A 25,525-nucleotide genomic window follows, 5' to 3' on the forward strand; every position below is an offset into this window, starting at 1 on the left:
TTAGATATTTTAAAAATTTTGTAATCTAAACTAAATTTTCAACTATCTTAAATAATACCTGATGAAACATCATACAAAATAGCAACAGTGGCCATTTTAAACAGGTACAAAGAGAGAAAGCCATAAAACACAAACTAGAAAGAACCTTAATAAAAACCTAAGTGCACAACTTAACAACTCCTGCTCCTCAGGGAGCGCCACTCAGCGTCTTGGTGAGAGATGATCAAGGTGAAGGAACCAAACACTCACCTATCTTTGTAGTTTATCACAGTATCGATGATAGCGTTCATCTGCTTTGTCAGTTTGGGGGGATTTGGTGACAGTTTCTCAGCGGGAGGGCGGCCTCTTCTCTTCTTAGCTTTTTCCACATCTTCTTTTGCAGGATCTTTATCCACATTTCTTCGTCTTTTTCGCTTCTTAAGCCGTACTTCCTCTTCCATTTCCTCCAAATTGCCGTCTTCAATGGCCTGTTCATTGGAAACAAAGGAGAAAAATTCAAGACAAGGAAATAACCAAGACAAAAAAAGTATGTGTATATTTATATATAGCTCCAACAATTAGAATAAAATGAAAGAAATTAACCAAAAAAAAGTAAAAGTTAACAGTAATCAGTGGAGGAAGAAGAAAAAAGGAATGCCACCATATTGGATAAATGCATCTTTAACTCAAGTCTGTTTCATGAGCAAAACACATTGAAGGCCCAAAACACTCACAATAAAGAAGAATATGACAAATATTAAAAGATCTATAAATTCAAGTGTTTGATGATAACTGAATCCAGATGAAATTTTAGCTCAGTTTAAGAACAAGACCTTAATTTTCTCATTACTGTAAGGGAAGGAAAAGGTAAACAAAACGAGGGGTGGGTTATGAAAAAAAAATCCCTAAGAATACATCCACACGATCATATAAGCTTTGACCTTTTCTTCAGGTTTTGCATCAATTTATTCATGATTAACAATATAAATCAAAATTCCATCTAGATTTTTGTTCTAACGTGGCAATTAGTAAACAAGGAAACGGGAAAGTACAAAGCCACATTCCTTGGTAAACGCACTTAAATCATTCGATAAAGAACACACACACTCACAAACAATAAACACTTTTTTCCAATTACCTGCAAACGCTTGCTTTAAACCAGAGCCAGCAGCACTAATGCAGAGAGATAATAAAATAGCTATAAAAACAACCAGGTATAAAAGAAACCTGTTCATAAAGGGCTAAAAGATCCATGTGACAGACCCAGAAGTTTAAACTTTTTTTTTTTCCTGGTAAATCTCAAAACTCAAAAGAAGAAAAATAAAGGGGAAAAATACTGCAAAGGAAGAAAAAAAAAAGAACATAAAATTTGAACATAGAAAAGAAATTTTCTAAAAAAAAAGATCTTTAAATTACATTTTGAGATTGCTCTCTCACACAAAATAACTAATGTTGTTATTTGTTCCTCCTGCCTCTCAATATTGCCTCCAGTATGCAAATGATAATCAATCCTTTCTCGTAGCTGAAAGAGCTCTAATCATAAGGCAATTACCTTCATTTCTCCACAGCACCAAACATGGCTAATATTTATGATCATGTGAGTATAACAATCAATATAAAGAGTGATTACAGCTCAGACATAATTTCTTTCACTTATGTACAACGCTTCCTGAAAAAGAAAGGTTTTGTGAAGAAAACCTGGTGCAGAACACAAAACAACCTGGCATGTTAAAAATGCCAGTGAGATTTTTTAAAAAATATGTTTTCTATGCATCCTCCAATGTGCAAATCCATAGAAGCAACATGCACACAGACAGATTCCTAAGGGACAGTCTGAGCCTAGGCCTTAATAATCAAAAGACAATTTCCATCACGATCCTACAGTGTTCAGATAACCACTATGAAGGAGGCGAGATCTGATGAGTTATGAGAAAAAAGGAAAAGGAAAAAAAAAAAAAAGCTTCACATTATTGCATTAATATTCATTTGCCTAAAAGCAGGACACCCACTATACAGCTAAACACACTGCAGCTAAGCGAAGATTAAGAAAAGGAAATTGTCCCGCATATCTTGGAGGCTGAACATGCTAATAATAAATACAGCATGCAAGGCTGTCAACAGTTAATGGTATTGCTCTCCTCAAGCACCCAGTTGCACACAGAAATACGGAGAACACCGGCTTTTGATGTGTTACACACCTACACATGCCTGGGATGTAGTTCTACTGAATCTTCAAGACGGCAACGAAAAAGGATATTTACCTTACCACTATCAGCAGGCCGGCTATCGGAAATCACAGTTAGTGGGGATAAAATTAACAAGCCAGCAAAGCAGCGAGCTGCTAGTCTCTTCATCAGCTGATCAGGAAAAAAAAGAGAGCTGGGGAAAGGCTATGTTTTCATATACAAGTAATTTTATTTTACTGAAAATTTAATACTGAAAGGATTGTGGATACTCAAATCTGCTGTTTCATTCTACCTACTACAAGGCCCGAAGGCTTCCTCCTTCAGCCTGTTTTAATATTGACAACTACTTATCATATTTTTTTCCCCTTATTATTCCAGGCAGCAGAATTAGAGATTTTAGCTCAGGTGGTTTCTGATTCTTGCTCGCATTTTAACAATTAAGCCAGTAAGAAAACAAATTAATATTCAAATTTATTTTAAAAAATTAAAACAAGGTATGCTTTTTTGGCATTTTATACCTTATTTTTTAAAAAATAGCAGCATGGTTTGGAGCAGTCCAAATGATTTTTAAAATAGAGGACAATTCTTAAAAAAATTAAATGCATGTAAATAAAAGCAATGTACATGTTCTAAGATTCAAATATTTTAACATAATATGTTATTCTGCTCTTTAAAGAAAATTCAGAACAACTGTAACACTTCACTTTCAGTTTCATGCTGTAAAATTTTTCATTGTTTTTCTTCTCACTGAGATAAATGAAGTTGGGGGGAGTTGTAAAAAGGATATTTCTACTCTCACCCCCCTTAATTTTGAAAAGAGGGAAAAAGCATAAGCTTGTGATATTTGGACTTTTAAATCTCTAAATCTGTGAGTAGCTAAGAAGCGAAAACAAATTAAATTGCAAACAGAACAAGTGAAACAATTTTTATTACAATTGCTAATACGTGCAGATTCTTATTAAATTTAGGTTTTGGAATTACAAGGAAACACACAAAGTACTGACCATTATTCCCCTCAAACTAAGGTTTTATGCAGGAATGCAGAGAGCTACAAAACATCTTCCCTCCTCCCCAAAGACCCCAAACACATCCATATGCAGTGCTTTATGTTCTGTGATTTCTAAGGGTCTTTTTCTAATGGAAATCAATTCACTAAACACTTCCCAATGCTTTTCGTACATAAAGAGTAGAGTAAGATTACTCCTGCATGTAAGTAAAATTATTCATGGAGATTTTAAACTGTTCTTTTCTTTTAAAAAATTATTTATTAAACTGGCTCAACTGACTCAAACTCAGCGCTGGGGGTTGGGGGGGGCACACAAAAAAAAACCCCAAAACTTGCTACACAATGCTAAAGTACTACCCCCAGAAAGAATTCCCTTCCAAACCTTTTACCAGCACAATAATGAAATAAATCACAGAAGCAAACCCCCAGTTTCCGACTGGTGACGTGTTGCGCAAGAGTGCGAGCCCTAATTCAACATACAGACGGCTCCCATGCTGAACTGCCTCTAGATTTAATGAAGTGAATAGGAAGGAAGTCGGGGAAAAAAAGTGTACAAATAAGAAATTAACACTTTCCTTCCCTACCGAAACGGTGAAACACAACTACAGCGAAGTTTAGTGAGGCACCTCTTTTCTTAAAGGCACACTGCACCCGTTTGGCTCCGGATGTCACGAAAAAAAAACCCATATGGTGGTAAAAATCCCCAGTCAAGTTAAAACAGTTAAGCATATTTCAGCCTGCGTTTTTCCTGAATGAAGCTGGGAATTACTCCTTCCTCCACTGGATGGCAACCTTTTTTTTTTTTTTTTTTTTTTTTTTTGGCCCTCTCTCTCTCTTTTCTTTCTTTCAATTTTGCTTAAAAGAAAATGTTTTTCATGACTCAGGGTGTGCAAGAACGAGATGCAAACTAGCTCCCTCTTCAATTAGTTCTTATGAAAGCAGCGTGCACGTTCTGACAGCAAAATGCAGGAGACAGTCATGCAGGATTAGCTGTTCTAGAGGAAACACTTTGCAGCTAGCAAAGCACATGGCAGACCCGGGAAGCGGCCACACGTGGGTCCAGTCGTGGCCCTCTCATCCTGACACACACCAACCGCATCTTTACTGCGTGACGGAAGGTCCAGAAAGTCAGCCTCAGGCGCCTTCTTCTCAACCCGGTGGTGTAAAGAATTGCTGTTATGCGTGGTTCACAATATCACAAAGCAGAGGGGATCCATGATTATGAATAGGTAAACAGAGACACGCAAACAAAAAGCCCCAAGCCAACTCCTGCGCATTGTTTCCACCTCCGCCTCTCCAAGTCCACCAAGCCATGTGGCACAGTCCTTACAGTGGAACAAACCATCTTAACACTGAAAGGAGCAATTCTAAAGATATCCAGACAAGGCATGGAAATTTCTTCCATGTGAAACGGGAAAGTCAGTACTCAAAGACTAACTCTGCTATTTCAGTATCATATTTCTGTCCACTGACACTTTCTCTTTCTCCCTCTGGGGATCCTCCTCCCTTAGGAACTCTAGTTGGATTCCAGAAGAGGTCCCTGGGATGCTGCTGGGCATGGGGGTGGGGTTATAGAGCCCAGGGCTAAGCATTAAAGAATGCAGGTTAAGACCACTACATTATACTGGTGCTTTCTGGGGACAGCTCACACATCACCAAACTTGATTCCAAAATTCAGACAGGCTAAACCTCCCTCGTGCCCTGCCGAGATCCTGGAAGCCAATAATACAGTAATGATCCCCCAAACAAGAAAAGCAATGGCAACAAAATAGTGGAATTTTACATTTACATTTTCATATATGAGAGATTTTCTTACAATATAAATATTCAACAACAACAAAGTTGAACATAGAGCTCGTCCTCAAAGATGCTACATTATTTTAATCGGTTTAATGCATACTGTAGCACTTTTGGATGCAGAATTTCAGACTCAGGGCTTTGGACAGTAAGTTTTTGATTATTACTGTCTCCAAAAGCAACCTGTTAGAAAAACTGACATAAAATCAAATTCCCTAAAGTGAAATAATCTAGACGCAAAAAAGCAAATACTGTATGATTTCAGAGATGAGAAAAGAGAACAGTGGTTACCAGGGGCTGAGGGAAGACGGCTGGGGAGTTAGTGCTTAATGAGGTCAGAATTTCAGTTTGAGGTAACGGAAAAGTTCTGAAGATGGGATGTTGGCGATGGTTGCACAACAATGTAAATGTACTTAATGTTACTGAAATGTACACTTGAAATGGCTACAGTGGGCCAGGTACGGTGGCTCATGCCTGTAATCCCAGCACTTTGGGAGGCCAAGGCAGGTCAATCACCCGAGGTAGGGAGTTTGAGACCAGCCTAACCAACATGGAGAAGCCCCATCTCTACTAAAAATACAAAATTAGCCGGGCATGGTGGCGCATGCCCTGTAATCCCACCTACTCAGGAGGCTGAGGCAGGAGAATTGCTTGAACCCCGGGAGGCTGAGGTTGCAATTAGCCAAGATTGTGCCATTGCACTCCAGCCTGTGTAACAAGAGCAAAACTCTGCCTCAAAAAAAAAAAAAAAAAAAGTCTAAAATGGTAAATTTTATGGTATTTTCCCATAAGAAAAAAAAGTCCCTGAAAAGAAACCAAATTCTCTAAATTAAGGAACAACTTAACCCCAGTTAAACCCCAACAACTGCAGGTTCATACATGTTCTTACCACCTCGACATACAGCACATAATATTAGCGAAATCTTGCTAGCTTTCCTTCAGAATTCAACCCTTTTAACATTTCAACAGATAGCACGTTCAGTCTTGCCCTGGCCAATGGCTAGAACTTTTCGAAAATCCCCATTTATTCTTTCAAAGGTTATTAAGGGAATATCCATGATGTAAGAAAATAACTGTGTATAGGACATAACTATTCACAAACCTTATACTTTTGTTAACAAATGCTTCCCATATTCAAGAGATGAGTTGGTCTGAAGGGTAAGGACTTTTTTGGATATAGTTTTTTTCCTCCGACTGTGGTTCAATAAACTGATGACATTAACTCAACAGACTCTGTTTCTTATTTCATTCATTTGTCAGGCAACTGGGATGCCAACTGCACCCCCAGTTCTCCCTGAGTTGGGACTGAAATGTACAAAGCTGACCATAAAGGGGAAGAAAATTGAGCCTCGGCTTAACTGAATTTCTGGTACAGTGGGTTTTCCAGTTTACTGATCAATAACTTCAGATCACTTTTGGAAAAAAAGAAAAAAAAAAAAGGTTTTCTCTTTCCCCATATGCCATAAGCACACGGAGGTGGGTGAGGAAGGGAAAAGGGGAGCTACGGCTTACACATCTGAGACAAGGTCAATTAATACACTATTTTAGTTAAAAGCAATTTGGTTGGAAAAAGGAAAATGCCCCGGCGCAGTGGCTCATGCCTGTAATCCCAGCACTTTGGGAGGCCAAGGCGGGTGGATCACAAGGTCAGGAGTTCGAGACCAGCCTGGCCAATATGGTGAAACTCCATCTCTACTAAAAATACAAACATTAGCCAGGTGTGGTGGCACGTGCCTGTAGTCCCAGCTACTCGGGAGGCTGAGGCAGGAGAATCGCTTGAACCCGGGAGGCGGAGGCTGCAGTGAGCCGAGATTGCCCCACTGTACTCCAGCCTGGGCAACAGAGCAAGACTCAGTCTCAAAAAAATAAAAAGAAAAATGAGTTTAAAAATTATTTTAGCCATAAGTTCAACTAAGAACCCATGTGACTGATACCTTTTAAGCAGTATTAAACACAATATACTCTATTTGGAGAATGACTTTTAGATTTAGTAGAGGTTGGCCCACAAAACATCTGGCCCTGAAGACCCTACCAAATTATAAATGTGAAGTATTGACACCTTTGTTCTTACAAGTTAGGCACATGCTATGCTCACCTCCCTGGGATAGAATTAAAAAACCTGAGAGATTTTGAGAGCCTGCAAGAGACTTAGAGAAACAATGGAGAACTGCAAGAAATACAGTTCTGCTTTCCTATTCCGAGATCATCAATCAAGTTACTATCTACTCTTAACACAGTCAGGAACTCCATCCGCTTGTCTGTTGAGCAGGGCTCCTCAGAAGGGCCTGGGCCACTTCTGTACTTCAAGGTTCTCAGTATATTAAAAATGAAATGCCAAAAGAGGGTAACAAACTAATATAGTTTAAATGCTCACAAAGAATAACTTAATGCTTTTAAGACAGATAAAATACAACTATTAAGAGCATAACCTCATTTGGAGATAATGTCAAATGGCAACTTGGAGGCACCTTCATGAATGTGTGAGGCCTGAGCAAAATAAATGGTTCTTTTCTGGGCTTCCCTGGGATAGGCCGTCCATGAGGAACTGAGCCACAATCCAGGGTTCCATGCTACTGCAACAAGTCAGACTTTCAGAAGGTCATTACACCCATCGTGGTTAAGAACATCAAATTAATAAGATACTGATGAGAATGAGGTAGTTGTTCTGCTTGAGTCCAATGCAAAGAATGTCCATTAATAGCCCAATAATGAGAGAGGAAAACACGTAAATAAAGCAACAGAAGAAATCAAAAGCATAGTAGTTTGAGGCTCTCTAATATAGAAAAAAATAGCCCCAACTTTTAATAAATCTTCAGATACACAGCATCATTAATACTTCTACCACTACTGATGCAGCTACTACTACTACCACCATTGTCCCTGCCAGCAGCAGCAGCAACATTGGCTAACACATGTTTGCTGTGTTGACAGCCGCTCAGTGCTTTGGGTACATTTAGTCATTTAAACCTCACAATAACCCTAAAAAGGTAGCCACTCTTACTCTCTGCATTTTGCAGATGAGGAAACTGAGGCACAGAGAGATATAGCATCTTGTTCCAGATCATATAATAGTAAGAAGATGACTCAGTATTTGAACTCAAAGTCTGGCTGCATAAACCACACCCTTAACTACCAGATTATTCTACGTTATAGCAGAAAACAATAACTTATTATTAATGATGACTGCACCATCAGGAAAAGTCTAAGTTATACTTGCCAGGCTTAGGTGAATAATTCAAGTAAAAACATAACATGATACATCTTAGGAAGACTTTCAGCAAATATCACACACAGATAAACACACTTCCAGCAAAGATCTCTCTCTCTCACACACACACACACACACACACAGCTTTGCACAGACGTGTGGAACCATAAAAGTAACCATGCAAGTTCAAAGTGCACAGTCATTTTAATAGTCAATGGGAAATTATCGTTCCACAACTTTAAAAAATTTATGTCAAAACATTAAAAACTCATACATGTAGACGGGAAGGAAAAAACTAGTAAAATAAGCATTTGCTTAGTACACTAATTTAAAATATTAGAAACATTGAGCATTAAAATATTTCATTTCTCTATTTAAAAAACTCTATCCAGAGTATTTTGCTTTGCTTTGTTCGAGACAGGGCCTCATTCTGTTACCCAGGCTGGAGTGCAGTGGTGTAATCAATCACAGCTCACTACAGCCTCAACCTCGTGGGCTCAAGCAATCCTCCCACCTCACCCTCCTGAGAGCTGGGACTATAGGCGCACACCACCACGCCTGGCTATTTTCTTTTTTGTAGAGACAGGGTCAGGCTATGTTGCTTACACTTGTCTTGAACTCCTGGGCGCAAGCGATCTTCCTGCTTTGGCCTCCCAAAGTGTTGAGATTACAGGAGCGAGCAATCACATCTGGCCTATCGAGGGCATTTTGAACAGTGCTTGTCTTCTTGTCAAATAACTTACGATATAGAATACACGTCTTTTCTATGCCTTGGAAAACTGCCATACTCCTAAATTTGGGTTGGCTTCCAACATTTTATCCTTTGCCATTTCAATGTCGTGAATTAGCTGAGTTCCTTTACTGTGATTTTGTTTTTTTGTTTGTTTGTTTGTTTTTGCCATTATCACTTCCTCTGGGTCATCTTCATCCTTTTCTTGTGAGCCACATCCCTCATTTATGTGGGTAAGTTCACCTTCACCATGTTCCCTAGCTGAATATCTAGAATCTCTCCTGTATGGCCACTTTGTGATCCTACATCTTCCTTCACATAAATTATTTTTATTTTTTATAAATTCTTTTATTTTTATTTTTTGAGACAGTCTTGCTCCCTCTGTTGCCCAGGCTGGAGTGCAGTGGCGTGATCTTGGCTCACTGAAACCTCCACCTCCCAGGTTCAAGCGATTCTCCTGCCTCAGACTCTCAAGCAACTGGGACTACAGGTGTGCACCACCACGCCTGGCTAATTTTTATATTTTTAGTAGAGATGGGGTTTTGCCATGTTGGCCAGGCTGGTCTTGAACTCCTGACCTCAGGTGATCCGCCCACCTCAGCCTCCCAAAGTGCTGGGATTACAGGTGTGAGCCAATGCACCCGACCCTATTTTTTAAATTTTTGAGATGGAGTCTCGCTCTGTTGCCCAGGCTGGAGTGCAGTGGTACAATCTCAGCTCACTGCAGCCTCTGCCTCCCAGGTTCAATTCTCCTGCTTCAGCCTTCCAAGTAGCTGGGATTACAGGCATGAGCCACGAGCCACCACACCTGGCTAATCTTGTATTTTCAGTAAAGATGGGGTTTCACCATGTTGGCCAGACTGGTCTCGAACTCTCTTGACCTCAGGTGATCCACCTGCCCCGGCCACCCAAAGTGCTGGGATTACAGGCATGAGCCATGGCACCCAGCCTTTCTTCACTTACGTTCTTGATAGGGTTGTCTTCCAAAAGATCTATCTCATCAGCATGAAATATTCCAGGATCATCATAAACCTGCCTCCATCTTGGGATTCGGGGTGAAATTTCACGGAAGCATCCTTATTTACACTAGTGGTGTCATCGGCCCATTTAACATTCATCAGTTCACGCTGACCTCTGAGACAATGAAACCAGCCTTTACTGGCAGTCAAAAGTCCTCCTATAGTCTCCATGTAATTACCATTTTCTTTTAATACAGAAACTAACTTCTTTAGCCTGAATACTAGTCAAACTAAGCAGGATTTTTAAAAATCATTATGGTCTTCCAACTAAAGTAAAATACTCAATTTTAATCATAAGTGGTTTTCTGTTCCTAACACAATTTAAATTAAAATATATTCAGATGACTTTACTGTGGTTTTTTTTTATATTCATTGGACATTTTCAGTGTGGTTTACATATTTTTTAATTCATTTATTTTTTATTTTTGATACAAAGTCTTGCTCAGTCACCCAGGCTGGAATGCAGTGGTGCAATCTTGGCTCACTGCAACTTCCACCTCCTGGGTTCAAGAGATTCTCATGTCTCAGCCTCCCAATAGCTGGGATTACAGGCATGCACCACTGTGCCCAGCCAATTTTTTTGTATTTTTAGTAAAGATGGGGTTTCACTGTGTTGACCAGGCTGGTCTCAAATTCGTGGCCTCAAGTGATCCACCTGCCTCATCCTCCCAAAGTGTTGGGATTACAGGCATGAGCCACTGTGCCCAGCCTCAATCTGGTTCGTACTGTAGCTTCATGCAGGCCTGGGTCTTGTACTATCTTCATTATCCTGTTGCCATTTTCACATCTCATCACAACAAATTTCACTTCCTTCATTACTACTACCTGTTTCTTTGCAGCACTTTCATCTTTGGTGGCCAATTCCCTCTCCTGATGAACTATTTTTTCAAATGTCATGTTTTCACTGAGAAAGAAGGCAGCAACACAGCTACATGCTTTGCTGTCTGTGCATGAACTGAACAGACGCTCACTGACAAATCACCACCAGATTCTGAGAAGTGATATGATTAGTTATTGATCAAAATGTATATGTGTCATGTACACAGTGATTTGTGAAGTTAGCCCCAAAGTCTGTGTTTTATGTGCAGTGACTTACAATTGCTAAACTATAGTGTTATGGGCTGAACTGCATCCCTCTAAAATTCATACGTTGAGGTCCTAATCCCCAAGACTTTAGATTGTGACTAAAGTATTTTGAGATAGGGCTTTTAAAGAGTTAAAATGGCCCTAGGCCTATATGACTGCTGTCTTTCTAAGAAAAGGCTGTTAAGACACAGATGCACATAGAGGAACAACCCCGTATACACACACCAAGGAGGTAGCCATTTACAAGCCAAGGGGAGAAGTCTCAGAAGAAACCAAACCTGCTGACACCTTGATCTCAGACTTCCAGCCTCCACACAGTGAGATAATAAATCTCTGTTGTTTAAGCCACCAATCTGTGGTATTTTATAATGGTAGTCCTAGCAAACTACTACATAGGGTAACTAAAATTTGTCATTGAGGGATTGGTGTTTAACTATATCCAGTGATGGGAATGTGTACATATGGAATGGTGCAAAGCAACACTGCTTGTAGGCACATATAACACACCCCTCGGAGTAAATGATGGCAGCCTTTATCTTTCCTGCCATCCTATAATCTAAGGGAAACTGCCCCACCCACAGCATCTGCTGCCTGCGCTGCCATCTTCTGTATCAGGCAGCTGCTATCTGTCCTAGTCTCACCTGATGGAGATGGGAATGGTCCCCTGTTCTCAGACTACCCTGTCTCTAAGCTTGTGTGGGGCCTGGCATGAGGGTCTCTGCACAAGCACAGCCAGAGTGATTGGCTGAGCCAGTCAGTTCACTTCTATTAAGAATTTGAGCTGCAGGTGTGAAAGAACATGTCCAGTTGGTATGGCAGTAGAAGTTGAATATAGGTCATAAGGTAGCATTATGCTAGGGATGTTATGAGTAGAAGCCATGAATAAGCAGAGGCCAACAGGAGATACGCAAAAAGCATACTGTGTGAAGGAGATGACTAGCTCGTCCCAGGGAGGTTCTAATTCCTTGCACTCACACACAAGTATTTGGTTAGCAATAGATACATACGCATGTACTCACATACATGTATGTACACATACATAAATACACATAGATGCACATACACATATTATTAGAGCGTCAGTAGAGGAGTGTCTGGTTCTAGTTAAATTTGAGAAACCAACTTGAAATGTACAGTCATTTCAGATCTAGTCTGTATGCTGTTGCTAAGTATATAAAAGGTTATTTGTCAAGTATGTCTATCCCACTTTATTTAATAAAGCTAAAATGCAAAACAAAATTTTGAGTTTTGGTTAGCTAAGAGCTACATATATGTGGCAAACACAATTTGCTACGCAATAAACTTTAAAATGAATCTCTAACTTTAAAGCACAAAAAAATAAGAACAAAGGTGAATATGGCCAGTGATACGGTTTGGCTCTGTGTCCCCACCCAAATCTCATCTTGAATTGTACTCCCATAATTCCCACATGTTGTGCGAAGGACCCGGTGGGAGATAATTTGAATCATGGGAGCAGTTTCCCTCACGCTGTTCTCATGGTAGTGAAGAAATCTTACGAGATTTGATAGTTTTATAAGAGATTTCCATTTTTTTTGTTGTTGTTTTTTTGAGAAGGAGTCTCACTCTGTCGCCCAGGCTGGAGTGCAACGGCATGTTCGTGGCTCACTGCAACCTCTGCTTCCCGGGTTCAAGCAATTCTCCTGCCTCAGCCTCCCGAGTAGCTTGGATTACGGGCATCCGCCATCATGCCTGGCTAATTTTTTTTTAATATTTTTGTAGAGATGGGGTTTCACCATGCTGGCCAGGCTGGTCTTGAACTCCTGACCTCAGGTGATCCACCCGCCTCAGCCTCCCAAAGTGCTTGGATTACAGGTGTGAGCCACCACACCCAGCCAGGGGTTTCCACTTTTACATCTCTCATTTTGTCTTGCCGCCACCATGTAAGAAGTGCCTTTTGCCTCCTGCCATGATTCTGAGGCCTCCCCAGCCATGTGGAACTGTAAGTCCAATTAAACCTCCTTTTCTTCCCAGTCTCAGGTATGTCTTTATCAGCAGTGTGAAAACAGACTAATACAGGCAGGTTTTACTAATAAACACACTTAGCTGTATTCTGGCCTTGCATGGCTTCCATAGCTTTTTGGTATTCCAAGCCAGGACTAGCTGTTTGGCTGGTAATACATGGCTGAAATCAACATGAACAGAGTTGGTGGCAGAGAAGGAGACACCAGGAGACCAGGTCAACTGAAGCACAGTCAAGGATTTGCGCAGTAGAGACAAACACAAAGTGCTCTAATGGGCAATGGCAAGATCTATAGAAAACAAGCTGGGCACAGTGGCTCACACTTGTAATCTCAGTGCTTTGGGAGGCTGAGGCAGGAGGATTACTAGAGGCCATGAATTAGAGACCAGCCTAGGCAACATGGCAAAACTCTGTCTCTACAAAAAATAAAAAAATTAGTTGGGTGTGGTGGCATGTGCTTGTGTCTCAGAAAAAAGAAAGAAAACATCTCCTTATACCTAATGCTAAATGACGAGTTAATGGGTGGAGCACACCAACATGGCACATGTATAGATATGTAACGAACCTGCACGTTGTGCACATGTACCCTAAAACTTAAAGTATAATAATAATAAAATAATTTTAAAAAAAAACATCTCCTAAAATGTGTTCCAGAAATGGAGTATCTAGAGAAAATTTTAGAGGGTATACAACTGATAGTCAATAAATCTGAAGGAAATTAAGAGGCTCACTCAACTGACCTCTACTTATGACTCTGCCTACTGCATAGACCCTCCTTGTCTAGGCCACTCCGCTCTTGCCATTTGGCTCAAATACCAATGATCAGCTGTGTTCCCAAACATGTTGATGTTAGTTATACTTATTACTGGAGCTACATTAATTCAATTAGATATTGCTTACATAAATGAATATAATGTAACTGTGAGAAGAAATTGGGTTCTTAGTTCTATAAAGAGCATGAACAATAGAAGACTCCAAAAAGGTGAGTTTCTTTAAAAACAGCAGCAGCAACAAAAATGCTGTTGAACTTGGTGAGGGCTAGACTGTTACAACTTGGAGGCAAGTGTACACTCAGCATGCTTTGTTAATATCAGGATTCTCATTCATGGCTGGGTATAGTGGCTCACACCTGTAATCCCAGCACTTTGGGAGGCTGAGGTGCAAGAATCACTTGAGACCAGGAGTTTGAGGGAGGCTGCAATGAGCTGTGATCATGCCACTGCACTACAGCCTGGGTGAGGCCCTACTTTTTTTTTTTTGAGACGGAGTCTGGCTGTGTCACCCAGGCTGGAGTGCAATGGTGCGAACTCAGCTCACTGCAACCTCTGCCTCCCGGGTTCAAGCAATTTTCCCTGCCTCAGCCTCCCAAGTAGCTGGGATTACAAGTGCCCACCCACCACGCCCCGCTAATTTTCTTATTTTTAGTAGAGACAGGGTTTTGCCATGTTGGCCAGGCTGGTCTCGAACTCCTGACTTCAGCTGATACTCCTGCCTTGGCCTCCCAAAGTGCTAGGATTACAGGCGTGAGCCACCACGCCCAGAACACCAAAACTGGAAATCCTAAGTGAAACATTACAGGTGTTATTTCTGTGAGAAAGATTATGTGTGATTTATGTGTTCTAGCCAGTTTACTCAAACAGGCAACCTCAGCCTTACAATGAAAGATGTGGTAAACAGATAGATGCTTTTAATTAAAAATTACATGTACATGTAAGTGACATATTATTTTCTCACCCTAATGAATGTTTCGTTGACCAATGCACCACTGGTTCTGATTATTTAAGAAGGCATCTGCTCTTCCATCTTTTTGGAATGGGGGTCAATAAAGGTGGTCATAGTACCTTGCTTTTTTTTTTTTTTTTTTTGGTCACTCACTACATTTTTTCCCTGTAATAATACTTAATAGCTCGATTCTGTACTTTTTCTAAATAGTTATGAGCTGTATCCCATTGCTCAGATCTTAAACACTTCTGTCATGAGGCTACTGCACTACTCAGTTTACTAAATTATCATCAGTCTATCAATTCCAAGCCTGCCTGTATGGAACTGTCAGAGATGTATGAAGCAGAGCAACTCCATCTTGAATAGGGGCTATGTAAAATAAAGCTGAAACCTACTGGGCTGCATTCTCAAACAGTTAAGGCATTCTCAGTCACAGGATGAGATGGGAGGTCAGCACAAGATACAGGTCATAAAGACCTTGCTGATAAAACAGCTTGCAGTACAGAAGCCGGCCAAAACCCACCAAATCCAAGATGGTGATGAGAGTGACCTCTGGTGGCCCTCACTGCTACACTCCCACCAGTGCCATGACAGTTTACAAATGCCATGGCAACATCAGGAAGTTACCCTATGTGGTCTAAAAAGGGGAGGCATGAAAAATCCACTCTTTATTTAGCATATCATCAAAAAACCACCACAAAAATGGGCAAGCAGCAGCCCTCGAAGCTGCTCTGCCTATGGAGTAGCCATTCTTTATCCCTTTACTTTCCTAATAAACTTGCTTTCTCTTTACTGTATGGATTTTCCTCAAATTCTTTCTTGTGCGAGATTCAAGAACCCTCTCCTGGGATCTGGATCCGGACCCCTTTTCAGCAACATCTTTCTGGTGACCACAAAGCCACAATACCTAGGAAACCCCCGATCCAAAGGCTAACTTTGAGTAAGTGGTGGGATCTGGTAACAGAATCTAGAGATCTCTATGATCTGATCCTACCCATCCTGATTTCCCATATTTCTTATTGCTATGGACTAAATGATTGTGTCCTCCCAGAATTCCTGTCTTGAAATCCTAGCCCACAAGGTGATGGTATTAGGAGGTGGGGCCTTTGGGAGGTGATTAGGTCATGATTGGGATTAGTGCCCTTATTAAAAAAGACCCCAGAGAGCTCCCATGTCCCTTCTACCATGTGAGGACACAGCAAAAAGGCACTGTCTATGAACCAGGAAACAGAATCACCAGACATGGAATCTGCTGGTGCCTTGATCTTGGACTTCCCAGCTTCTAGAACTGTGAGAAATAAATTTCTGCTTATAAAGCAATCTATGGTATTTTGGTATAGCATCCCAGACTAAGACACCCAGCTATGCCAACATTCTGCAAATAATAGGAACACAAACCCCATGCCACACCGTAGCATGCCATATTTATTCCCACCTTTGTGATTACTCTTACTTCTCACCTGGGATGTCTTTCCCAATCCCCTGTGCCTATGCACATTGCATACATGTTCTGTGATCAACTCCCATTCCACTACCCCTCTCAGGTGTGCCAGATCATCTTGATTTTTTCTTCTTACAAAGATAATGCCTTCGTTTTTCTCAATTCCCCTAGAGTACATAGCACAGTAATGAGGGAGGGAAACTAGATACTGTAAAAACAGTTGAGTACGAATTCAACTATTAGATAGGGTTCCCTGGGAAAACTGCTCTTAGATATATATCCATTTATGGAACACTAAGTCCAAATGTATTTGTTCTAGGTATTTTAATGTCAATCTTCAAGTACTAAAGGATAAACTCTAGCATCAAACTCTCTGCAACTTCCCTTCTTCACCCATTCCTCACCTCCCCTTTATTGTCAAGTGTCTAGGGTCACCTTTACGGATGATTCTACCACCTGACCAAACAATAAAATTCCTTGGCACCCAGAAGGACATTAATAATTTTTTAAAAAATTGCCAAAAGCTTTCTAATTCCCACATCTGAGTCTTGTCTAAACTATTTTATTTACTTTCTCCTCCATTGCTCCTTACTTAAAATATCTCTCCTTTCTATAGTGTTTGGGTTTCTCTTTTTTTTTTTTTTTTTTTTTTTTTGAGACAAGAGTCTTCACTCTGTCACCCAGGCTAGAGTGCAGTGTCGCAGTCTCGGCTCACTGCAACCTCCGCCTCCCGAGTCTGGATGATTCTCTTGCCTCAGCCTCCCAAGTAGCTCAGAGAGACTACAGACATGCACCACCATGCCCGGCTAATTTTTGTATTGTTAGTAGAGATGGGTTTCACCATGTTGGCCAGACTGGTTTCGAACTCCTGACCTCAAGTGATCCGTCCGCCTAGGCCTCCCAAAATGCTGGGATTACAGGCATGAGCCACCATAACCAGCGGGTTTCTCTAAGTTTACTAGCCACATTTTTCTCTCCTTAAATGTAGATTCCCCAACTTTTCTTTTGGCTTTTTTTTCATTCACAGATTGTGAATATGCAGTCAAATGTGGGCAATTACCCTTTCTGAGTACACACCAGGCACCACTAAGTCTGGATGTCCTCAGCAGCAACAGGTGAGATGAGTTGTGATCAGCAACAGGTGAGTCTCTTAATGACCTCTGGAGGGCTCGCTGCTAGAGAACTTCACTACTGCCCCCCTGGAGGGGACATCAGGCATAATTCAGGAAGGCTGTTAATTTTACTGTTCCTGGAGATGGAGCTCTTTTGTGGACTCCTGCTGAGCAGCCTGGATCATAGACTCCAATCCTCGATATGGTGAGTGCTTTCTGAGCAGCCCCTAACTACTGATGGGAGGCTCCTGAGAGGAATCTAAGCCCTCCTCCTGGGTGTAAAATCTGCCATGGGGATCCTACTTGCCTCTATGGCTTCAAATATGACCTTGTCGGGACTCAGAAACTGATACCCCAAAGACTGGTGCCCTGACATGCTTAGAGGCCTTAGAAGCTGCCTCAGAATCAAGGTCCTTCTAACCTGGTCTTGTCCCACCCCCACCCAGCTCGGGACACAAGAACCGACTTGCTCTGGAATTTCCTCATCTGGCCAAGAAAGTTTAACAGTCACAGTACGCAGGGGTCACCAACAGAAACACAACTGTTTCCCTCTCCTCCCTGAAATTTCATTATCTCAGAAAAGAAGACTGAGGAATGCAACCACATCTGAGAAGACTCCTTCACAAGATAATACCTGCCTCTTGGGCTCATTCAAATTTCAAGAAAAAAATCATTTCCAAGTTGACTTCTGTCCATTCATTTCCTCTAATGATTGACTGCCCCCTCACAAGAAATGCCTACATCCCCCCCATCTCCCCGCTCCCCTATGAAAAGGGTATGTACGATTCTGTATTGCACTAGGTTATTTGGTAATCATCCTCCTGTGAGTTCCCCGTGCTATGCCTGTTAACATTTTGTATGTCTTTTCTCCTATTAATCTGCCTTTGTCAGTTGATTCTCAACGAACCTTCAGAGGGGAAAGGGGGAAGTTCTCCCTTGGCCCCTACAACCTCAATGCATATGGCTTCAAATATTATCTCTCTAGCCTGCACTTCTTTTTAGAGTCACCAATTGGGAATTCCACTGTCCTACCAAACATCACAAATCAAGTTGATCACTTTTCCTTCAACCAAGCAAATATTTCTCTTTGCGGATCCTGTCCGTCTCATCTAAAGGTAGCATCATTTCCCAGTTATCTCTCCTGGAAGTCTTTAAAATGATCAGTTTCCCTTATCACATCCCTGCAGTCCTATTTGTCATCATATAGTTTACCTCTGAAATAGCTCATAAGCAATCTTTTCCGCCTGGTCTCCCTGCTGTCAGACGGGTCTCCTCTCTCACAGGGTCACATTTAAATGGCCTCCCTTATGGGTTTTCCCTGCCCTTTCTTTGACCTCTTCAATTAATCTTTTTCAATGCAAATGGTATCTTCTCTCTGCTTAAATAGAGGGACACATCATTCATTCTCTCATTTCAAATATGCTCAGGCTTTGAACTCTTTCTATGAAATAGAATAAAGCCCAGATTCTTTCGTCATGCATAGCCTCCAGGGTCTGGCCCTGGCCTCATTTTTCCTCCCCACATCTACTGCTGTTAAAAACTCTGCTCCAAACACACAGTCACAGTAAGCAGGGGTCACGTATTTCCAAGCCTTCGTATGCTTCCCTTGGCCTGGAACTCTCCTGATCCCTCTTTCCTACCCAAAGCATCCTCATCTTTTAGGAAAAGGCTAAAATACCATTTCTTTTATAACATCCTATGCAGTTCCCTCCTTCCCCTGTACTAGCACAATACATTACAGGTACTTTTATCCAGGTTGTTTAATTCTGCTTGTATAAGTTTGTTTTGTTTTAAAATACGTCCGAATCTCCTATCATCCCGAAATCTGTTTTAAGAACTTAAAAAAAATCATTTTAATCAAAATTGCTTCCAAAGGCACTTAAATTGATGCCTTACTCACCAATGGGACCCAAAAATGTTGGTGAGATACAATTAAGTCTTTATTGTTTACCCCTCTGCTTTCTCAGGATGACAGAGCTTGCTAGGGAAACGCGTTCTAACAACTGGCTTGGATGATTACTGCTCAAGGGAGGACCACACAACTACACAGTGGATAAAAATAAGCCAGAGAAATGGGGCAAAATGAAGATCTTTGTTCTCAGTTTGCCCTACTCCAGCCTCACCTCTTTAAACTGCCTTTATTTTAACTAGTAACTACACAATCTTCTTATTTTAGCTTTGAGAGTTAAACGGCTTGAAGACGTTCAACTCTACAGGCTATTAAATAACATTTATAGGAGGCCATTGGTTTGGACTGAGCTCCTGCACTAGACTCAACAGGCCAAACCAAAATGGAATCACCCTTGCTGAAGTTACACACCACTGAAACCAAGCTGTTTATCTGACCTTCTGAGAAATCAGGAGAGAGAGAGAATACCAAATCCCCAAACAGGCCAGTTTAAGCAAGCATAAGGAAGTTCCCTCTGCTTTAACCTTTAAAAGGAAAATTAACTTTGAAACAACCAATATGCTTTTTGTTCTATTTCTGCTTTCCTCTACCCTTTCTATTAAGCCAACTTCCTTTGCTTGACGTTGTCTGATTCTAGAACAGCAAAAGCCAATTAAAAACTTTAAATTTGATGTCATTTTGTCTTTTGACAAAGTAAAAAAGATTGTCCAGTGTCACCCGAGATGAGGGGCAGTGAAGACCAACACCCATTAGCCCAAAGGTAGAGCATCTGCAACTTGACTGATGGAGGTAAGGGCCCTACCTTCTCGAGAAACAGAGACAACCAAGGAGAGGGAAACTAACCTGTAGGTCCTAACTGCTTGGCAGAAGGAAGTCCACTAAGGGGCCCCTACTGTAGGAGCAGCCAGGTTAACAGCCTTCACGGGCAGGTCTCATCACCTCCCCCCAGGAGGCTGTCTTCAATTCTGCGTAAGTCCTCCCTGGGCCAGCTAGACCACCTGTTGCTGATCTGACGCGCTCCTGCACCTTTTCAAGAAGAGGCCAGAATTCACAAGCCAGGAGATCAGCTCAGTGGGCAAAGGGGCTGTAAACCAAAATGTGATTGACTTTCACTAAACTCCCATAGTCCCATAGTTTTTTTAACATATTGAAGAGGCACATCTATGCACAGACTTGCATAGATGGCTTGGATGATTACTGCTCAAGGGAGGGCCACACAACTACATAGTGAATAAAAATAGGCCAGAGAAATGGGGCAAAATGAAGATCTTTGTTCTCAGTTTGCCCTACTCCAGCCCCACCTCTTTAAACTGCCTTTATTTTAACTAGTAACTACACAATCTTCTTATTTTAGCTTTGAGAGTTAAAAGGCTTGAAGACGTTCAATGCTACAGGCTATTAAATAAAATTTATAGGATGCCATTGGTGCCATTACATTATGCACAGACTTGCATAGATGTGCATCTTCAATATATGAAAGAAGGTAAAACTCTACATTCAACATTCACTAAACAAATACACCTGTCATTAACTAAATGCTAAATCCAAAAACCATACTCCCTACCTGTGAGGCTTAGTTCCTCACCTGTAGAATGGGAGAAATAATACCTACTCCAAATCTTTAAAGGAATTAAAAGGTGCTGTCTGTTTACAGCTTCCAGTCTAGCACTGGCCAATACAGGGAAAGGAGGAGATAGCAGATATACTGAGAGAAAGGGTCTAATTTGGCTCAGGAAAAGTCCTGAAAATCCTATGGGAATAAATTTGGATTAAGAATTCTCTCCCCTGGGGAGAGGAATGGCATGACACTTGCCAACTTGGTGGCAGTAAAAAAGCATTGACTACATGAGAGGTGACAGGTCACTTAAAAAGAGAAGGGTTCAGCCTGTGAAATACCAAAGGCCTGTTCAGAGAGGAAGCAAAAATCACTGCGCCAGTGTGAGAATGCAGGTCTCCATGTATCCCTTAATGGCCCTTAAAAAAAAAAGTCCTCTGGCACCAAGTGCCCAGTACAGCAAGGTGTCCTCAAGCAAATGGAAAGACATGCACATTACCACTAACAGGCAGGGGCTCGGTGTGCATCATGGGTTAGGATTTACTGAAGCTACTACAAAAGAGCTGAGCCTCACAACAGGTTAAAAATAATTCTGAATGTAATGGCACCAAAATAACTCTGTCCATGATTTTTCTTGGCTCCTTCTCCAACCTTGGATACCTGAAGGTCAATGAGATTATAGGTGATTCTAGTTTCTTTCTTCACTCTTCTGTATTTTTCATTAGCTTTTATGACAGGGAACTGGTTCCAAATAAACTCTACTTTACAGTTTACATAAAAACCCAAAGCTTCAGGCGTCTGGGGGTTGTGATTACAAAAATGCAGAAAGATAGAACAGAACAGTCAATCATCAGATAAAATGGTGGCAAATAAAAATATATACCAGTGAACCCCTATGCTGGGCTTATTAATTCTCTTTGAGAACAAATGTTCATTTTGGTGATCTCCCTGGAATGTTGACACGGTAGTCTGCTGGACTTCACAATATCCTTCCCTGTGCCTTCAAATGATATACCATGACATCAGTGTATTGATATTTTAAAATTAAATGCAAATGAATATGGTCTTGAAAATTTGGAGAAAACTTGATATATTTCAATGAACAAATTGGATCCTGTTAGCATCTGTTATATATTCTTCTAGATAGTATGCAGGGGATTTAAAATGGGACCAGAGTAGGTGACTTCTTGATGAGAGTACTAGAAAACTCTTGGTCTTGGTCTATGCAGAATTGCTGAAGTCCCCAACTAATTTGCAAGGAAAGTAGCAAAACCGCCTTTGCAAATTACGACAGTAAGAGAAATCTGACATAGTTGACTCCATTTTGCTTCTGACTGCCAAGCTGTCCTTAGTCATTCCTGGGAATAGGTCAAGCTAACTTTGGGAGAAATTTAGTTTGTAGTTTAACCTTCATGCAAGGATGATAATAGCCCTTCCCAAAACTAAACCACCTTTGTAAAACTAATGAAAGCCCACAGGTTAGGATTATGAGAGGGGCCTGAATTCTGCTAAGATGTATGTAAGTGAAACAATAACCAGGTATTTTTCCCTGATGTTACAAGATTTGTGACTTCCCCAGTTACTCCTGTAGACAATATTACTATCGTAGAACCTAAGATTGGTGTCTTGAGATATCTTTTCAGACTTCTGCATTTCTGACGACCAGCTGACTCCACCTGGAGTAGCGATTATATTGGGGGTAGTGATTATAAAAATGGAGAAAAATAGAACAAAACAGTCAATCATCAGATAAAATGGCAGCAAATAAAAATATATACCAGTAACCCCTATGCTGGACTTATTAATTCTCTTGCAGAACAAATGTTCATTTTAGTGATCTTCCTGGAATGTTGACACTCTAGTGTGCTGGACTTCACAATATCACACCAGTGTTGGCGACTCAACCAGTCTTGTGGCTCCCCAACCCAGAGGCTAACTTAACTTAGCACACGAGGACCATTTTCCACACTTCTATAACTGCATCCCCAACCAATCAGCATTCCCCATTCTCTACCCCCCTGCCCACCAGACAATCCTTGAAAAACCCAAACCTACAAGTCCTAGGGGAGACTGATTTGAGTACTAACTCCATCTCCCACATGGTGTGGCTGGCCTCACGTCAATTAAACTCTTTCTTTACCGCAATGCCACGGTCTCAGTGGCCTGGCTTTGTGCAGCCAGAAGGAAGACCTGTTGGGTGATTACAGTAAACCCCTGTGGCAAGCAGGTGCTCCCTTTACTGACTCCACCATGTTGGTGTCCTGTCCATCACATCCTGTCAGCACACAAGACTCATCTCAACTCTTCAGATGCTACAGGTGAGTCCCCAAAAGCTCTACACATTTGACCAGTTACTAAGCTACAGATATGCTAGGGAACCCTTAGTTGTCAAGCCTGCATTTTTGAAAGAAACTCCGGCTAAGAACAGGGAGAAAAATCTCTCACCCACACCCCTCTGAGTTTCAGTTCCTAAGAGCTGAGTTCTCGGAGATGGAGCCAGGCCAGGGCAAACCCACATTGTTCTTTCTAGGGCCGCCAAAGGCAAAGCTGGAGAATGACAGGGCAGGAGAGATGGTGCTCTCTTCCCCACCCCTTTCCCCATTTCATGACTCCAATGTAGAGACAGGGAAATTGAAGCTCTGAGACGTAAAGTGATTTATCCAAGATGTTGCAGAGCAAATCAGTGACAAATCTGCAAGCAGAACCCTGATCATCTGACACCTGAGCCCATCTTTCATAAGTTATCAGAGGCAGCTGTGGAAGAGAAGAACAGACTATGGGAAGCCTTGGTAAAGCTCAACTTTTGAGGATGATATTTAAAATAATCTTTGGAAAAAGGTTCTACAAAGGTCCAAGGGAAAGATATTCTTCAAAACAGCATAATATGTTAGGAATATGCTTTCCTAAGAGCATAGTGACCTTAAATACTTATTTCAATAGGAGTGACAGAACAAGAATCAAGTTTTGCCTCAAGGAAAGGGTCATGGTGTCATCCACAATTTTCCATGATTCTGACAATTCATTCGTTAACATAAAAGAAGGGAAGCCATCTAAAAGGCATATAGCATCACATTTTAAATACGGAAAACACACAAAACTAAAAATCCAATTAATACTTTCTTTTTGTCTTAATTTTAAGTTAGATGTATTTATCTGTTTTGTTTTTTTTCCTGAAGAAATTAGAAGGCTCAAGCTAGAAGACAGCTGTTATAAAATCAATGAGAATTTCTGAGAAATAGCTGGGTTGAAGCAATGCTTGTACTTTTTAATGCATATTTAAATCTTCACTAATATGTTCTGAAATTAGAATGGAGGCCTCAAATTCTTAAAGCTCAAAAGCACTGTTATACCAAAAATGTGTGCCTTTAGAATTATTTTAAGAAATCTTTACATGAAGTTACAGATCACTGGAATCTAACAGGAGAGAATGACAATTTCTACCTTGACTCATCTTAGTTACAAAAACATGATTCTACTGTCTTTGCCAAAAGGATATGGGGCTGCAACCAAATCTCTCCTAGCCCTCATTTCTGCCCAGTATATTCACTTATCCACACCTATTTAAAGAGTGCTTACCATGCATAAAGTCCTGCTGCAGGTACCAGGACATAGCAGTGAAGAAGACAGGCAAAGGCCCTGGCTTTCTCGGAGCTTAATACCAGTGGACAGGAACAGTAAGATAACTTTTAGATAGTGGCAAATGCCATGAAGAAACTTAACATAGGTGATATGACTTGTTGCCAGGGGCTACCTATTTCAGCTAGGTTGGCCAGGAAGGGTCTCTCTGGAAAGAGATCATTGGGACAAGGAGGAGACAGCCACATGAAGATCTGGGAGAAAGACTTCTAGAAGTGCCAAGGACTAGAAGGAGAGTTCAGTGGAGCAGCCACCCAGAGACGAAGGCAAGGAGGTGGGAATCCAGCACCAGGCAAAGGCCTGGTGATTGTGGCCTTATAGACCATGTTCAAGTGTTTGGATTTAATTACATTTACAATGGAAGGCCACTGGAGAACCTGATGCAGGAGTGGTCATCAGGGCTGATTTTTGGTAAATTCCCACTGACCTCTCTGGGTAGCCACCTGAACTGTTGTGAACAAAGGGAAAGGTATCCTCCAAAATGCCAAAAATCTGCAAATGTTACACACTCCAGATCCTTATTACTTTGGCACCTAAAGCCCTGAATCTTTCTTTTCTCAAAGGTGAATGAATGGGCCGTGCTGTATATTTTTTTCATTTTGGGCCAAGTAGGGTTGGTAGAAACCACACGAGCACTGGCGGTGTTAAGGCTTGAGTCTCCTAGCAGTAGCCAGGAAGATAAACCCAGTTGCCTGCTGTGTCTGGAGGCCAGACTGCTTGGCCAAAGAGGCAGTGGCCCTTTCCTCCTCTGGGAGTTTGAGGATGGTAGAAGGGAAAACTGCAAATAACATCCAGAGGGATGACACTAAAATTCTAGCATGAAGTAAAATATGTGTTGTTTAAACTCTGATTTCCTGAACAGTTTAAAACCCTACAAGTCAGAGCATCTCATGGTTTATTTTAATCTCTATTAATTTCCATCTGTGTCTACTTGGAGACCTGCTCTTGACAAGCTCTTCAAGGTGGCTAACTGTGCAATATTACCTCTATTAATAGTCTCTCTCAAACCTGGCTCCTAATTGCACTAATAAGGTGGGCCTGCCATGACTGTAAGGAATCCAAACCATACTGCTTTCCCCAGGCCAATCACAGTGTGTTTCTCAACCTAATCAATGTTTGACAAATGGATGTTGAATTGAATTTGCTTTTAAACAGTCT

At 41.2% G+C, this 25,525-nt stretch overlaps 1 protein-coding gene across 14 annotated transcripts in view; it reads right to left on the reverse strand.

Moving 5' to 3' along the window:
• The window catches only part of SMARCA2 (SWI/SNF related BAF chromatin remodeling complex subunit ATPase 2), a 213,165-nt gene that overhangs the window by 31,519 nt on the left and 156,121 nt on the right, over positions 1-25,525 (reverse strand). For 11 of the 14 annotated variants that reach the window (XM_055351083.2, XM_055351086.2, XM_031014359.3 and 8 more), the window contains one exon: positions 250-467. In XM_055351083.2, the coding sequence (XP_055207058.1) occupies positions 250-467 (218 nt within the window). Of the gene's footprint in view, positions 1-249; positions 468-2,240; positions 2,337-3,169; positions 3,733-4,261; positions 4,588-25,525 lie in introns of those variants that run through there. The other 3 variants (XM_031014360.3, XM_031014363.3, XM_055351087.2) reach the window with 3 other exon arrangements.

This window comes from Gorilla gorilla, chromosome 13 (genome assembly GCF_029281585.2).
Source record: "Gorilla gorilla gorilla isolate KB3781 chromosome 13, NHGRI_mGorGor1-v2.1_pri, whole genome shotgun sequence".
NCBI classification, from domain to species: domain Eukaryota; kingdom Metazoa; phylum Chordata; class Mammalia; order Primates; family Hominidae; genus Gorilla; species Gorilla gorilla.